The sequence below is a fragment of the Falco biarmicus genome, chromosome Z (assembly GCF_023638135.1).
Source record: "Falco biarmicus isolate bFalBia1 chromosome Z, bFalBia1.pri, whole genome shotgun sequence".
NCBI lineage: Eukaryota > Metazoa > Chordata > Aves > Falconiformes > Falconidae > Falco > Falco biarmicus.
In genome coordinates, this window is record NC_079311.1 from 42,404,711 (window position 1) to 42,422,443 (window position 17,733).

The following is a 17,733-nucleotide window of genomic DNA, read 5'->3' on the forward strand; positions in this document are numbered from 1 at the left end:
TTATTATTAATATTATTTAAAGGGAAATCTGGTGAATTGGAAAGACAGTGTATTGAATTCCCAAAGGCAACCTATCTCAGCTGGTGTGTGGAAGAAATTCACTGTGTGCCCACATCCCAATAAAAGCTTGAGAATTGCATTTGGGCTCTCCTCCAAAGCTGCAAATCTGACTTGCACTATGCTCTTGCCAAGTACCAGGAAAAGTAAAGCTTCCCCTAATGGGATTCACTCTCTTGGGAAAAAGAAGGGCAGTAAAAAGACAATGTATGATGCTAGACAAAACACATTACTATAGCATCATATGACACCAACTGCTCTGTAGGACTTCTTAGGATAAGGTTAACACGGTGTACCCATTACAAGATAATAGTCCTTCATATTTTATGTTTCCTTCCTTGTTTTTTTAAGGCAATCTGATTTACTCTCTTGGGGTTTATTAATCTTTCGTTGTTGTTGTTGTGGTTGCTGTTTGGTAAATTTACATATTTTGCCAAGTAAAAGCAATGAAGTAGTTTACAAAAGACTGTCAATCCTTCCATTTGAGTGTCCTCCAAGTGAATGACCATACTTCCTCTGAACCTGCCCTGAAGAAGAACTCATGATTTAATTATCACCTTCTCTGTCACTTGGACCTATTAATACTAAAATAAAGTTATGCAAGACGTATGAAGATATGCAAGACGTATGAAGATACCTTCCTCATCCTGCCCTCAGTGTCCAACCAGACAGAGGTAGGGAAAACGTGGAAGAGCAGGAATTGAGGAAAATGGACAGAGAAAAACAGAGGAATAAGAGACTCAGAATAGTAAAAGAGAAGAAACTGAGCAATGACTTGTACTAGCTCAAGATTAAGCCATCAAAAAGCCTCTGACAAACACTGCCAGAATGCAGATCCATCACTTAAACACATTTATCACCCATCTAAATCTGACACTGCAATTTTAATCATAAAAACATTTAACCAGAACCTCCCACTAGAAGAAGTTCCATAACTTGACATAACTTATAGTGTTGCACAGAAATATATTGGTGTATTACATCCTGTGGTAAGCCTCAGCCACTGTAAAATAGCTTAGCTCTGCTGAAGTCAATGGAGCTACCACAGTTTATATCAGACGCAAATCTGAGTATGAGCACAAAATCTACATAAAAAAAAGATCAGTGTTGGCCCATTAGGGAACAAACCAAAAGGATGATATTTTGGAAGAAGTGACATGAATTTATGATCTTTTCTTTCCTTCTCTTACGGCATTCCTTAAAAGAAAAGTGAGGGGGGGCATACTTTACTCTTAGCTGCTGCTAGTTTCTTTATGGTGAATGATTTATGATTCCAGTTCCTAACAGAAAGACCCAAAAGAAACCACTGATTTTCCATAGCTATACCTTTGAGTAGGGACCTAGAAGAAATGGCTAAGTGCAACTAACTCAAAACAATAACTGCTCTGCAATGCATTTGTAAAAACACCCTCTGTACAAAACATGACAGTAAAGTGAATTTCATGCAGTTGGAAATCCTTGAAGAAATAGTGGACAGATGTAATTTACCATAAGCAGGTCATGTCCTCTTATGCTTAACAAGTCTGTTTTAAGTTAAGCCTCTGCAGCTATTTCATAGCAGTGAGAAAGAAAGGAGTGCAATGATGTAGCTATACACTGTAAGGGGACGTTGTTCTTTTTAATTTAGAGGGAGGTTTGCAATAAAACCTATCCCTAACTGAAGTCTATTTTTACCTTTTTCACAACTACTCTACCTTGATGTAACTTATCATCAAACATTAATACACTAAAAGCTCTGACTTGTGGTGGGAGACACTGAGAAATGTAATTTGCGTGCCTGGCCTTAAGAATATCCACCCTGTTCTTTAACTGAACATTTTTACTGTAGCACAGAAGAAAAACATCCTGACTCACGGCTGGCTGAAGTCACGTGAGGGGCTTGGAAGCTCCCGCTGCACACCACAGCAAAGTGTAGCAATGCCAAAACCTGGCTGGATAGCACCCAGTCACATCACACGTATCAGCTCACAAACACAGATTTCTGCCTACAATACTATTTGCTTGATTATACTATAGCATTCTGCCTCTCCTCCAGTGAGTCATCAGTAAACAATATTTGTTTTCAGATCTTTAATTTCATCTCCCCTTTGTAAACTACTGATTAATTCTGATAAAGGCATTCAAGAATCACACACCTACTGACTGCACATTGCAATCTACGATAACATGCTCATCTCAGCACACTTCAGCAGCTACTGAATGTCACACACTCATACTTCACCACTTCTGCAACATTCTGGAAAGGATATTTAAAGATCCTATTGTAAGAGAGTGAACTCCTCCAAATAAGCTCTCCTTCAAGAAGGAGGTCTTCACTTCTGCTTGTTACACATGAAGGACTACAGTCCGTATAAGGTCAGTGAAGCAACCCCTGAACTGCAGCAGCATGAAGAGAAAGCAGATTCTGCTCTTTAAAGCAGTCTAGATTAATTTGTGCCTCAGTAGCTCAAAAGAGGATTTCACTCTAACTTTCAAATATTTCCCTTAACCTGAAAAAAAAAAAACTGGTCAGCAGAAGTACACCTTCCTAACTTACTTCATTTACTTTATTTCCTCTGTATTAATGTATGTTAAGGTATACCACTCCATCTGGAGCTATAAAGACATGCTGGAAAACTAGAGCACACTTGTCTTAACAACATAGATGCAAGCAAATAACACTGTAATTCAGCTCCAGAAGTCTTTCTGTTGCCAGAAAACTCCCTTTATGGGAAACATATTTTTTTAACACTCCAAAAAAATAAATCAATTATATGTCTAGCTCTGAATCATACAGCTGGGAAAAATTTTTTAAAATTAATGAACATTCCCTGGTGAAATATTTCTGAACTTTGGGAAAACTTTATACTCTGAGTTATTTTTCCACTAAATCTTTAGGGAATAAGGCAGCATACTTCAGACATTGAACTGTGAGTAGATGAATTACCATTTAATGACAGGTCACGTATGTCCCTGGTCTACACTACTGTGAGAGCTACACGGTAACACTGACAATTAAAACACTGCCAAGTTCTCTAGGGCTGTATGTTCTTACAAACTCGAACGTCAGATCAGGTTAATCAAAAGGTATGCTAAAACTTTCAACATTTTCAACACACCTGGGCTGATTCATGGTTATGCATCAAAATCAAGCAACATTTGTAAGCTTGACACAATACTCGATGAAATTGGGCAGATTCAAATGAGTTTCACTTGCAACCCCTCTGAAAACAAATTTTAAATAATGCTCGAGGGGTGTGAACTCACATAGTTTGAAAACGAAGCATGGAGATACATAATGTTGCGTATCAGGAATGCCAGGTTTCAGACAGATGTAGGGACCTCTGCTCAACCAGGAAATCTTTCTACGTAGGACCAAGCTTCCCCTAGGAAGGAAACTCTTTAACAGCAAGCAAAGAGCATGATCTACATACCTACAAGTGGCAAGTTCCCTAAAAGTATACAGGCTTGCTCCAATTATTTTATTCTATTTTGCTGTCTCCATCTGGTACCATCAGTGTCAGATTTCACGAGGCCAATCTCAAGAAGAACTGCTGCTGCTAGAAGCATGCCATAATTTAGGAAAGAGGCAGTGTGTTGAGTTACTCCACGGTGGACTTACCTAGCACTGAACAATTTTACAAGCAGGTGCTCAACTCCTTGGTTGTATGGTGTCTCCTGACAAGTTCTGAGCAAGTGCTGTCGTGGTATTATTTTTTTCAAACTGTGAATCATTCTTTATTTCACAAAGAGTGAAAAACTGATTGCCACTACCATAGGCTCCTTAAGTCATACTTCAGTTTTTTGGGTTTTTTCCCTCCCATTTATTTAACCATGAGTCAGAGAAGACTACAGGAGGTAGCTCTCCACGTGCCAGTACAGCAGCCCTGGAGCTGATATAATTAACTCTGGGATCTTTCTTCACAGCCACAGGCACGCACATTTTTTAAGTAAACCCTTCACTACGCATATCCCAAATTCAGGTAATGCGCTGTTCAGGGCAATGTGGAATTCAGCATCTCACAGCCAAGGTCACAGATCACCGTTACCTTCAAGAATTCCCTATTCTTGATGTGTGGCTGCATCAACTGCCAGGAAACAGTGGGGCTCAGGCATTCTGCTCTGTGCCAATATACTATCATTATCCAATTAGTAGTATCCAATTAGTAGCACACAGGTGTCATTGCAAATTGCTTCTCCAAAGCCATTATCCTGAACACTTAGTGCCAACGCACCAGCTTAAAGCAGGAGAAAGCAGGAATTCAGTGTAGATCCCAATCTTGTTTTGGCACTGCAGGAGCAGATCCATACTCTTGCTTACGACTACAGCTCCCTGGGAAATGGAAAGCCCATGGTCTGCCAGACAACCTTAGCTCCCTGTTTACAGTATGCAATCATGAATGCAAAAGTAAAAATAAATGAACATGTCTGCAATGCAGAGTTTAAGGAAATGGTTACTATATTTAGAGGCAGGGAAAACGAAACATAATGCACCCTTGGGCTTACTTACGTTTCTAGTTTGGCTTTAAGGTGTTTGCACTAATATCTTCAAATAGCAGACTACCAAATCAAGCAAACTCTCAAGATGTTTCATGCAGCTTTCCAGATGTAAGAATCATGCCCTTGACGAGCTCCACCTTCAGCATTACTTTCCCCAAAATGCATGCAAAGCTTATTTAAGTATTTTCTCCGTTCAGAGACCTGTCCTCCCCCTTGAGCTCCTTGAAGTTTGTACATTTGATATTTCAACAAGACATCAATTTTTGACATTTCTCCAGAGGAGAACTGACAGCTACAGTCTAGCTTTTCCTTAGCAAAGATATTTTGGAAATATTTATTTTATTTTTTTTATATAGTCAGAAAGAAGTATCAGCTGGCCAGATAATAACCTATTTATTTTAAAAGGTATGTCTTAATCACTGACCTTATGCATATCTATAAAACACATTTAATCCACTGTGTATGAAATAATCTCTGCCAGCTGTTAGGAAGAAGTTTAAACTCCTGTACAGTCTCTTTATAGTATGTACACTAAAGACCGCACATTAAATTACACAAAAAAAGGAGAGTAGTGAATATGGCTTTTCATTAGCTCTCAGCAGAAAGCAGACAAAAGACTAATTAATTAATTATAATAATGATCCTAATAATTCTAATAATAATTATAATTATTATTTGGCTTGCAAGGACGAAAGAGCATCTCAAAGGAAAAAATAAATATAAATACATGTAACATTTCTTTCTCCTACAGAACCACCTAGTGCAGTTACTTTTCAAAGATTAGTAACACAACCACTCTTTTTCAGCATTTGCATACACCACCTCTGTAGCTGTCACTGTCCTTGACACAATTGGAAACAGCAGAACATCAGTTCCATAAGATTGCCTCTAACCATCCTTTATATGGATTTTTTTAGGTCCTTCAGTGAATCAAAACATTAAGGCATCTTGGTTAATGTCGAAACTAAATTCTCTTCTTACCAGGCACCCATGCTCATGCAGTGACTTTGTGGAAGGGATGTCTTAAAGTGAGTGTCCTGGTTTCAGCTGGGATAGGGTTAATTTTCTTCTCAGTAGCTGGTGCAACGCTGTGTTTTGGATTCAGTATGAGAATAATGTTGATAACACACAGATGGTTTTAGTTGCTGCTAAGTAGTGTTTATACTAAATCAAAGACTCTTCAGCTTCTCAGGCCCTGCCAGCGAGAGGGTGCAGAGGCACAAGAAACTGGGAAGGGACACAGCCAGGACAGCTGACCCAAATTGGCCAAAGGGATATTCCATACCATACAACGTCATACTGAGTATATATGCTGGGAGGAGTTGGCTGGGTAGGTGGATCGCTGCCTGGGGACTGGCTGGGCACTGGTCAGTGGGTGGTGAGCAACTGTACTGTGCATCACATGGGTTTTTTTCTTGAGTTTTATTTCCCTTTATCTTTTTGTTATCTCCCTTTCCAATAGTCATAGTTGTAGTAGTAGTAGTAGTAGTAGTCACTTTATTGCAATTGTTAAACTGTTCTTATCTCAACCTACTGGTTTTACCTTTTCCCAAATCTCTTCCTTCCCACTGAGGGGCGGAGCAAGCAAGCAGCAAAGTGGTACTTACTTGCCAGCAGGGGTTAAACCATGACAGTGAGTTCCGCATCCTTCAAAGCTGGGTAAGCACTTGTTGACACAAGCCAGCGCTTCACAGTGTTTTAAGTCTTTTTCCTATCTCCAGGTTTTGACACGTTCAGTATTCCCTGACTCTTTGACTCAGTGTAAGAAATTCCCTCTGAGTTTCCCTCTCAGGTCAGACTTCCCCCTACATATATTATTTCCACTGTTTGACATTAATACCTGGCTTTATTCAGTTTAACATTACTTGCTTTTGGAACATCAAATATTCTGTTCAATTTGCTCTGATATTCACTGGATCGTTGAGACATATGTCCGTAAGTGATACACTGTCCACTGCATGCAGTACACCTCATGCCAAATACAGATCTAAAGGTAGTACTTCCAAATGATGGAGTGAAACTGCAAAACTTGAAGCCATCTATCCATGAAAATCCATCTACATCCTGTTAATGCATTAAATTTGCTGAATAATTTGACTCTTGACGTCTTAAACAATATTGCCCTTTCCATAAGCCAGCAAAATTTTTCTTTCTTCTGTTTTTATTTAAGCCTTTAGAGTCTACATATGGTCATGATCTCTTCCCTTTTTCTCTGCAATTATTGCATAGAAAACTCAATTGTTAGATGCTTCTCCATTCCTCAAAAGATACCATCTGCTGCTGTGGTTTACACTTGATTTCCTAGCCTCTTTCCCAAGACCTGTGAAACATCTTGTGTATCCCTCACCACACATCTGTGTATTCTCCAAGACATATCTTGTCTTTTAATGGAAGACATACATAAATACAACTTCACAGGTTATCAAATCATTCCAAAAGGGTTATACATTGTCTTTTTGACTTTCCATGATGTTGGCTCTCTTGATGTTTACCTCAGTCTTCTAGGCCCTGAACAGGTTGCTGCCTTATGTATATTTATTATTTATATTTAACCAATGCCCTTTTCAGAGAGCATTTCCAGACCAAAAAAATTGCTTTTTTCCTGAAGTCTTTCAGAGGCGCTCTTCACTCTTCCACATTTACGTGCTTTTCACAGTTCCTTCTTTCACTTTCGTTTATAACAGTTATTTCTATTCTGTTCTTCATTCTGTATAGTCCATTTCTCCTCATTTTAATTGGCCAATCTTTTGAATTTATAACTTCTTCCATTAGTATTCCTAAAAAAGCTCCTCTTCTTCACTTGAAGAATCCTGTTCTTAAGTAGTTTCTTACCTGCACTGCATATATTAGCATAATGATGTGTTTATTACACTTTCTGCACATTTGTCCATAACCAGAGTATTTCTAATACGCACGCCACTTGCTGCCACTGTTTCCATAACCTTCCATGTTCCTGTACCTGGCCAGTCTGACTTTGGGAAAATTCTCTCTTGCAACGGTACACACCGACAAGCATCCTGTGTCTGTCTTTAAGATTTCTCTTTGTATTTCTGTTCATTCTGCTGCCTGACATATATGAATTGACTCTTCTAGAGTGAGCTGAGCTTTACTTAAAACCTCCCTCATAGAACCTCCCTCATAGACATCTTTACTGTTATACTTCAGGAAAAAATATGCTCTTTTGTAAGCATTCACTTTCCATTTTACATAGTTTCAAGTCTTAGATCATCCTCTCTATCATTTTCCCTTCAAATTAAATTCTCACTCTGCAGGTACCTTTTTCATAAGGTGACATCTTTTGCTACAGTAGGCTTCAAACTTCTATACTATTTCTGCAAAGCTGCCTTCCCCTTTACCCACCACTATTTTCATAGCATTCTGCATTTACCTTTACAGCTATTGCCCCTGCCACTGCTTAGGAGTAGGGTAGTATTTTTCTCATCCATCAGCCTGCATATAGTTCCCTATAGTTTTCATGTCCACACCATACTGCTGCACACACCTTTCAGCACTCCTCCAAGCTACACAACCTGGCAGCATTCCCCCCACCCCAGGATGTGCGTGTTGAAGGTGTTCACCTGTAACTATACAAGATCAAGCAGACATCTTGATGATACTTCCAGCTGTTAGGACTCTCACCTCCTAAACCTTTCACTTCAGATGATACCCAGTGTGACACGCAAAACTGCTTCAAGTTAAACTGTTTGTTAGAAGTTGTAAGAATATGCAGAAGTGCTCTACAGAGGCCAAAAACTATGCATACAACCAGGCCAAGCAAACAGAAGGAACAACTGCCCTGTCTCCATGCAGAGACCCATGGAGGGTTGGGAGAAGCGTTCAGGGCAGGGAAGATGGACAGAGTCTTTCTTCCACCCACACCCACCTCCAGGACAAGTGGTATCTATTTCTGCAGCTGTGCCACCTAGGTCCATGTCCCCCAAATGAAACAAGCTCCATGCAGAAAACATGGTCCAGGATCTGCAGTGCTGTCTGGCACAGAAGTAGTATACAGCACTAATATTTTTCTATTTAGGTGCCTTGATGTCACATGGATTTGTGCTAACTCAAAATGTTTGTAGATTTATTTGAATCTAACCTGAAAAGTTTAACATCTTGTGTATATGTATAAATAAAGAGTGCAATACAGTCTTCAAAAGATAATTACATTGCTACCACTCTAAACTGTAAAATACTTCAGCATATGCCTAAGTATACTACATAGTTAGTCCCATGAAGACAACACAACTGCTCCCAGCAGAAAAGTACAGCATATGTGTTTAGCAGGTGAGGATCACGGTATGCATATTGTGTTCCAAAGCCTGTTTCTAAAACTTACAAAGAGGCAAGACTGGAAGGGGGGAGTAGGAGATGACCGTGCAATAGACTATTCACATGCCTAATGGGAGGGGGGGCGGGGGGAAGGAATTTCTCCTTCCTGAACTAGACCTACATTCAGCAAATAGATGCACCTGTTTAAAAATAAACAAAAAAAACCCACACACACACACAAACAACAAAAAAATGCAACCCATGTCTGTGTGAGGCAGATCTGGAAGATCTGGAAGGACCACAGATCTGGAAGAAATGCTGGAAATAATGCTCCAGTGGTGTCCAGCGGTACCAGGTTCAATTCCTTCTTCTCCTTAAGGGAATATTGTTGACCCCCAGTCTCTTGGAGGATACCATAAAGCAACCTGAGAGGGGGCAGTCTCAACCTTACCTGTTCATGCTGTTCTGATTTTTGCTGATTTTGCTGATTTTGAGCATTCAGTGGAGGAGCAGGACCCAGCTGTCTCGCTAGACAAATAAGCATCACAGCTGCTTAGCTAAACAGACTGTCCTGCTCGCTGACCCAAAAGCACATTTAAATGTTCCATGCCAAGTAAGGCGACTCAGACAGGAAGAACCACAGCAAGCTCACATCTGTACACCATACAGGACAGTAGTTAAGATGCTGACATACAAGACCTTGGTTCATACCCATGCTCTGCTTCAGGCAGAGCAGCTCCCCACGTGCACTGCTGAAATGGTTCATCTGGGACCACACAAACATCTTAGTCCACAGTGTGACTCTGCTCACTAAAAGGAAGGTCTTGCTTTTTCCACTCACCCCAGTGAACTAAGTCCCCAGGGTCTTCTCATGCTCAGTGACAGGAGAAGGGTACGCCTCCATTAGATAATTTGCAGCAGAACCCTAATTTAGCCTCCTGAATCACTTCCTGGAAGAAGCCAGAACTCCATTGCTGGCAGGACAGCAGCCAGCTGAGTTCAGCGCCTTCGCTACACAGTTCATAGGGAGTTGCCAGATTTTAAACACTGAGGCCTGGGACAGTCCCAGCATGAGCAGCAAGTCCAGCACATGACACCCACTGCACATGCTGTGAAAAGTCCCCCAGTCCATACCCACTAAGTCTGACATGCCCAGTATGTGCACATGATTTATCCACATATGCCTGCTGTGCTGTCTGGCATTCAGAAAATCAGACAGTTGTTGCAAAAGAGAGGGAAAAGTCACGTCCTATACAATCGTCACATGGAATACAGCATCTGATTGTGCAATGTGGGACATCCACGCTTCACAAGGTATCTGCTGAATATGGCCTTAATTATTTTTACATGTATGGTTAGGAAATAAATAAGGTAAAAATACTTACAGCTAAATCTAAAACTGGAAGATTTCTTTTGGCTCAACTGTCAAACCAAAATGAAAAATAGGTAACTTGCCCAGCCCCAACTACAGCTCTATTGACAGACTCTTCCCTAAGGAGCTCAGAAGTGTTGCCATTTCACTGCTTTTCTGTTTCAGCAATGGACTAACCTTGATTAATGTATTGCCCTTCTTCTACATTAGACAACTGTATACAGTGAAATAGACACAAGCTTCTGTAGTGACGGCAGCTGCTACTGTTTTGCACATGGAAGTGCAGGTTCATTTCAATACAGAATTACCTGAAACTTTACAAAAGACCACTCTAAAATACTCAATCTCAACTTCCTCTTGTCCTCAACGTATTTAGTCTTCACACAGTAGGAAAACACTTGAGATCCAAGAAAAGCCACAACTCAAAAACATATCAAATGATGGAGCAACAGGCCCCTTCTCTTCTTAGGCAGGAAAATGCTTTGAATCAAAGTTCTTTTCATCCTTCCCATATTTCCTCTAAACTACTCTACCCTGGTGGAATGCTAATTGCATCCAGTTTTGTCACTGACTTTAACAAGGCCAGAAGCTCAGCCTCAGCTTCCCCGTGAAATAAAAGGCATCTAAGTACCTTGCTGGATCAGGACCAGGCTTAGCAAAAGGCTGGTTCAAGTCACACCACTCAGAGATTACAATCTCTGAAAATGCCTTGGGCCTTTGGCCTACCTTGTTCCACTTTCTCTCACTTCTGCAAAAAAACAGCACTTCTTCAGGCCTGGTCTAATAACAAAAGAATATTGATCTGAAATCTGATCTTCACAAATGTATCCTACCGATGACAACACAAGCCAGAAACAGGAATAGCTGAATCTGTATTAAATACATTTAACTTTCAGCTATAACTTCTGTTGATGAGCAACACTCAATGCAGGTCATTTTCTTCCAGAAAATAAAAAAGAATATTGCATATTCACTACAGAATTTCCATGGCATGGCTCCTTTCCCATTATGATTGTGCAACGTTATGGTTAATAGTAGATATGTGAGAAACAGGATCTCCGTATGCATTATTTCAGGAGGGGGGTAGTTTAGTTTGCTTTTTGCAGTCTCTGAAAATACAGGCTCACAACTGAACAGGAATTAAGGTGCATCCCAATTCTATGTGGTTTTAATAGCAGCTGTGTGCCTACATACACCTGGATGGAGAGACCTTGGCAAACAGAAAGAGCAGCCAGTAACAGAGCATTCACATCCCAGGCAGTATAGGCTTTCAAACCACTGTGAATTTATTTCTCTGTTTGAAATGCATGTAAGTTAATGGATTTATACAATCAGTGATTCACTTTTTATAAGACAGTTTTCAAAAAGAGTTTTTTCAGATGTAACAAGATAAATTTACATCTAACATCAAGAAAGCATTAAGAAGATTTGAGTTCTCTGCTCTGCTTTTCATCTCTTGTTACTCTTCATTACTAGATACACTTATCCAGCCTGGGCAAAAAAATTTGGATGACCACCTTCATTGACATAGTGTTAAGACATTCATGCAGTGACGGATGACAAACACAGGAGAGAGAGAGCTGCAATAAAAAAAAAAAAAAAACAAAAAAAAAAACACAGAAGAACAAAACAGGGTGGGGGGGATTGTGTCAAGGGTCCTTCTTACTTTAAAATTAAATCCAATATAGAGAAATAAGGCCCTTGTTTAGTTATGTCGAAGTTTCTGCTTTACAATTTGGGATCGAGAATCTTGCTAAGCTACTTACTCCCTTACACTGTCAGCATAAAAATAATAAAAGAAAAAATAGAACCTGAGAAATCTGGAAAATGCCATCCTAAAGATATCACAGGCTGTAGTGCTGGCCCTCTCTTTTCTCATCAGTATGGAAAAAAATGGAAGATTCTTGAAAACAACATATTCAAGACCAAAACCTTAAATTCATATAAATAACTTTCATTTTAGGATATAAATCCCAAACCACATTCAAAACTCTTGAGTGACCAAAGATGTAGAAGAAGAGGCAGTATTCTGCCAGCCCAATGCTGCCCAATGCTGAGTGCCTCCTGAAGGATGCTGCCCTCCTCCAGCATGAGCTTTTGGCATCAGCCTGGATAAGGCAGCCCCAGTGAAGACCCCAAGGAGACCCATCAGTCCTCATCAACAGGAAAGACAAGGACTAAAATAAGCCATACAAAAGGTTTCCTGGGAGCAAAAAAATAATCCCAGTATACACAAAAGCCAATGCTTTGGGATGTTTTGAGTATTTTTAGAACCTAGAAATTACAAAACTGGTTTTCACAATGCTTACTTTCAACTCACCTTAACCAATTGCATGGATTTTGAAATAAAGATTAAAAAAAAAAAAAAGACAAATTTCTAAAAGCAGCTATTATATCACCACTGTCCAAAACCCCTTTAGTGATTTGTTGCCTGATGCCTCATGTTTTATTATAAAATTCCAAGTCACCAGAAATAACTTTCCAATCCAGTCAAGCCATGCAATGCTGCACAGCGAAAAGTTGCTTTGAAGAAGAAAGAGGTGGGGGTTGAAGAGCCTTGTAGAGCATTTTATACTATGTTAAATCTGCAGCAGCCTAGGAATCTAAAATGAAAGAGACCCAAAATACCAACAGCTCTGAGCTTTGCATGCATTTAAACATGCCTTTTTTTTTTAGCACAAGCTCACATGACTTGTTAAATAATTTACTCTATAAATTACTTACCCTGTCTTATTTATTAACAATTCTAGAGTGCTTTATATAACTGCATTAGACATCTATTTTGTGGTTTTGAAATGTTCGCAATACACAATCACCTCTCCTTTAATAGGCAAAAGCTTAGAAGTCACCTACTATATTTCAGACAAGCAGTTCTGCCTGAATTAGAGCAATTAATTTCAAACCCCATTCACCTGAAAGTAAACATATTAATGACTTGATATCAGAACTGTGAAACTAGGCCAGGAATATACTTGCATTGCAAGAAGACACGTCAAATCAAAGTCTTTGAAGAGTCATATACACTAAGATATACTGACAATACATTTTACTTAACAAGGAAATATTAGACCAGTACCTTTATAAGGAGCCCTGAACACTTTAAAAATTACTCATTTACTACCCTACCTATACTTTTGCTCAAGTGATTTCACCAAGGACTATTTATCTGCTATTTTGCCTACAATGCATGGATTGAATAACACTTACACAGTCGTTTTGCTCTCACCACTCTTGGTCCTTGGCTTTTAATGTGAGCTTTAATGACTCATACGATTTTAACGAAGGATCTCACTCTAGAGTCCAATTTATCTCTAATAATATCAAAACTACCAAGCAATTATTACAGTTAAGCTCTGTCAGGATAAGCAATTTTAGCACTGGCACACGCTTTCCACATAAAGACCAGCCCATGTCAGCACTCTAGCCAACTGGGACAAATCTAAAATCTTGTTAGAGGCAGAGCTGCTTTTTATTCACCTTCATAGAAAATGATGCAAAAACAACTAGGAAGGGAAAGAGTGAGGAAGGTGACTAAGAAGAACACAAGACACAAATACTCATATGCCCTGCCACACCAAGTTTCAGCAGCTGGCCCTCACAGGGCTGATACAAAGTGTTCTAGGTATCTTTCTACTGCTCTCAGTAGATTTGGATGGGGGATCCAACCAGCAATCAAGAAATAGCTGGACTGGGAGGAGAGTGCTTATTAAGCTCTAAACTGCGTTTTACCAATGGGCCAAAACAGAGCTGAAGCATCAGGTAGTGGAGGCTGCCCAGCATGTGGGACCGCAGGTCCATTATTTCTACCAGCACCACCCTGACTTTCTCTCCCACTTTTCAGAGCCAAGGGGAAACCCTTGCTGCCCACTCACATCCTGCCTGCCGGGTGCCATCTACCTGGCCTGCTGCCAGCCCCTGCATCACCACAGGTTTCACATGCCCACCCTAGCCATGCAGTTAATCTCAACAACCCCCAGTGCATGTGGCTCAGGTGAGGATCTTTACTCAGCCCACGTGCCCCAGGCACCTGTGGATGTTTTGCCCAGGACTGCGGGTTCCACTCCTGTCAAGAAAAGGACATAAGCAACAACGAAGGTCTGGCTTCAACAGACACTCAGGAAATACATGGGAATAAATCACTAGAAATTAATCGTCTTGTGCTTTTCCCACTCTTATTTATACCAAGAGTAATTCTGCCAGAGACCAATAAAATTGTGCTCCTCTATCTGTAGAGCACATATAAGAAAAATCAGACCTGAAGCTTCCCAAGTAAAATGCAATGGCCCTTCCTTTTAAACCTGTTTCTTAGCTAGAATAAAGCAAGATGTGCAGCACTAAAAAGTGTTTCCACAATTTCTATCTACCATGTTAGAACGCTTCCCTACATATTTTACTGTTTACCGAGCTCCCACAATAAATACATGACAGCTACTGCAGTACAATTTTTAATTTGTGCCTATAAACTAATCAAAGGGCTTCTGTGTTTTTTGTTAAAAGTACACTTGAAAAGAACATCTTAAAAATGTGCAACAGCATCTCCTGAGAAATCCATGACTCAAAATTATTTTGAGATCACCGAACACAACAACATGCAATGTCACACAATGATACAGTAAAATCTGAAAAGAACTGTAAAGACAGTGATGCTCAAAAGACACAGGAAAATTAAAACCAAAAACATCAGCGAAAAATGACTAAACATGTTTTAAGTTGATCATGGCCGGAATACGTATTTACATATCTATTTTCTCCCCTGGCCATTTAAACTGAGTTTTAATTCTAGGGGGAAATTGCTCTGTTACCTCCAAATTGAAAGCACCGGGTAAGGCTAGCAAAGCCATGAAAGTAAGCAGAGATGCATAGATCAAAGCAGGTTGTTTTTTTTTAATGAAGCAATCCACAGAATACTAAACAAACATCTGAAACAATAACTGCTGTAACAACTCAAGAGACTGTTTCTTTACCATAGGTCCTAAAAATCTACCAAAGGTAGGCCATATATGAGCAGTAGAAATTAATATCTCCAGCTTTTTCCCCAAACACACGCACAGAAATGCAGCAAACTGACTTCAGCAAACTGCAGAAAGGTAGCCCAAAAGCTAGAATTCCATTTGAAATCACACAGTATTACACAGTATTTTTATATTGTTTCTAAAGGACACTGAAAAAGAGAAGAAGGATGGAAAATGCAAATAGTGAAAAATCTGTATAGATTTTGGAAAAAATACTCTGGTATCTTTTACATTAAATGCCATGGAAAACAATCCAGAAACAATGGAGACTGAGAAATATGGAATGGACAAAACAGCTTGAGAAGGTGTTTTTTTTCCCCAGATCTATCGTCAACATGTCCAGTATCCAAAATTTTTTGCTCAGCAAGAGCCTTTGCAGCTTTGCTCAGGCGGTGTAGGTAGACACCACCAAGCACAGAGCTGCGAAACAATGCAGGATTAAACACAAAAAGCTACAGAACTCCCTCACCAAGTGTCATCTGTAGGCAAGCAAGGATGGCAGCAACACATGAGTAAGAGAGAAAAAAACCCAACTTTTTGCACATTCCTCACTATTAATGAGGGTTTCCTAATCCTCTAGCACTTGCTCATTCCTCTACAGGCTTAGTATTTTCTCCTTCCAGCCACCTTACTGAAGAAGGGCAACGCAGGCTCGCACGCCTACGGCCAGGGCAGGGAAGATAGTTTGCTCTCCCTTTCACCAGAATCTGCCGCACCCCCTCCTTCCCCCTATCCCCCACCCCCCCACCCCCACCCCGCCCCTTCCTTCTTGTTTTTTTTTTAATAGGAAAAAAGAGTACTGGAGAGATCGGGGGGAGGGGGAGAAGCCTCCCACCAAAACTCTCAGTTCGCAGAAATAAACAGAGCGAAAGTAAAAAATTAAACAGAATAAAATCCCCCTACACCTTCCAAACCTGCCGCCGCCGCAGGGGTGAGGTGTGGGCGGTGGGCGCCCCGCGGCAGGGCCCGGGGCCGGGGCTGTAGGCGGCCCCCGCCCGCCGCCCCCGGTCCCTGTCCCAGTCCCGGTCCCGCTGCGGCCAGCGGTGGCCCCGGGCGCTCCTCCCGCCGCGCCGCCCGCCCCGCTCCCGGGAACCGCATCGCGGGCCATTAGGATTCATCATCCAAATGGGCTCGCAGCGGCACCTCTGGGAAGTCGCGTCCGAAGTAAATCACACCGGGCTTCTACGCGTCCGACCACCGCATCTGCCCGCGGAGCCGGTGCATTTCGGCGCGGGGGAGTTCCCCGCCGCCCGCCGCCCCCCTCCCGCCGCGTCCCCCTGCTGCTCCGTCCCGCCACCCCCGCGCCCGGGCTGGGCCCGGGCCGTACTCACATCTCGGTGACATTGTCGCCCTCGGCGCTCCGCTGCGGCACGGGGAAGGAGGAGATGTCCGACGCCGGGTCCGCGCACCAGATCCGCCAGGAGCTGCAGCGGCAGGACGCGGGGCAGCCCAGCGCGCCCCGCCAGCAGCCCAGCGCCAGGCAGCACAAGCCCCACAGCCGCGCCAGGCCGAGCCCCGGCCTCCGCCGCCCGGACACCATGCCGGCCCCGCTCACTCCAGCGCTGTCCCGACGGCCTCCGCCTGCTCCGGCCGCTGCCGGCGGGGCGCACGCCCGGAGGGTGCGCAGCCTTCCGCGCCGCGGGCGGGCACCCCGCAGTCGGGGCTCACATGGGCGCGCCGCAGCCGCAGCCACCGACGCCCCGCGGCGCTGCCCGCCACGGGTGCTCCGCGGCGCGGCGGGAGCCGGAGCCAGAGCCGGCGGGACCGGGGCGGAGAGGGGCGAGCGGGGCCCCGGCGCGGCGCGGCACCTGCCCCCGGCCCGGCGGGCGGGCGGGCAGCGGCGCCTCCTGCCCCCGCGGCGGCTCCCGATGATGCTGCAAAACGCGCGGAGCCGCGGGGGCAGGTGGCGGAGGCTGCGCTCCTACCTGCGGGGGCCCGAGCGGCCGCTGCCCGCCGGAGGGAGGGCGGGCGGCCGGGAAGGGAGGCGCAGCCCGCGGCAGCGGCAGCGGGGCTCGGGGCGCCGCGCTCGCTGCTTTACGCACCGTCTCCTCCTCCCTCCAGCTGATAATAAAGCAGCTCCGGCTCCTGCTCCAGCCCAAGCCGGGGAGCTGCCGGCAAAGTGACGTGAGGCTGACGCAGAGAGGGGCAGAAACTCTACAAAATGAGCCTGAAATCAAAAAAAAAAAAAAAAAGGCAAGCAGGGGAGGGAGGAGGGGGGGAGGGGGAGGGAAGGGAGGATGCCGGAGAGGAGATACCAATAGGCGCCTGTGCCTGAGCCTTCAGAAGCGCGCACACACACGCGCGCGCCCCGCGGCACCGGGCCGTAAATGCGGGCTGCCACCCCCACCCCACCCCTCGGGCGGACGGGGACACTTCGCCGAGGGCCACTGGGCATTCCCGCCAGGGCGGGATCTCGCCCAGCGGGTGATAAACGGGGATGTTGTAAGAGCCCCGTCAGGCGACGGATGAGCGACCCTGCGAAGCCTCGTTCTTTACCCCAAACGCTTTGTCCTTCCCTTAACGGCTCCGCGGTCGGGGACGTTT

At 43.2% G+C, this 17,733-nt stretch overlaps 1 protein-coding gene across 1 annotated transcript in view; it reads right to left on the reverse strand.

Moving 5' to 3' along the window:
• The window catches only part of NTRK2 (neurotrophic receptor tyrosine kinase 2), a 211,772-nt gene extending 194,475 nt beyond the window's left edge, over nucleotides 1-17,297 (reverse strand). Inside the window, exon 1 of the mRNA XM_056325219.1 lies at nucleotides 16,521-17,297. Coding sequence (XP_056181194.1) covers nucleotides 16,521-16,729 — 209 coding nt within the window. The 5' untranslated portion in view covers nucleotides 16,730-17,297. The remainder of the gene's footprint in view (nucleotides 1-16,520) is intronic.
• Nucleotides 17,298-17,733: the final 436 nt, after the last annotated feature.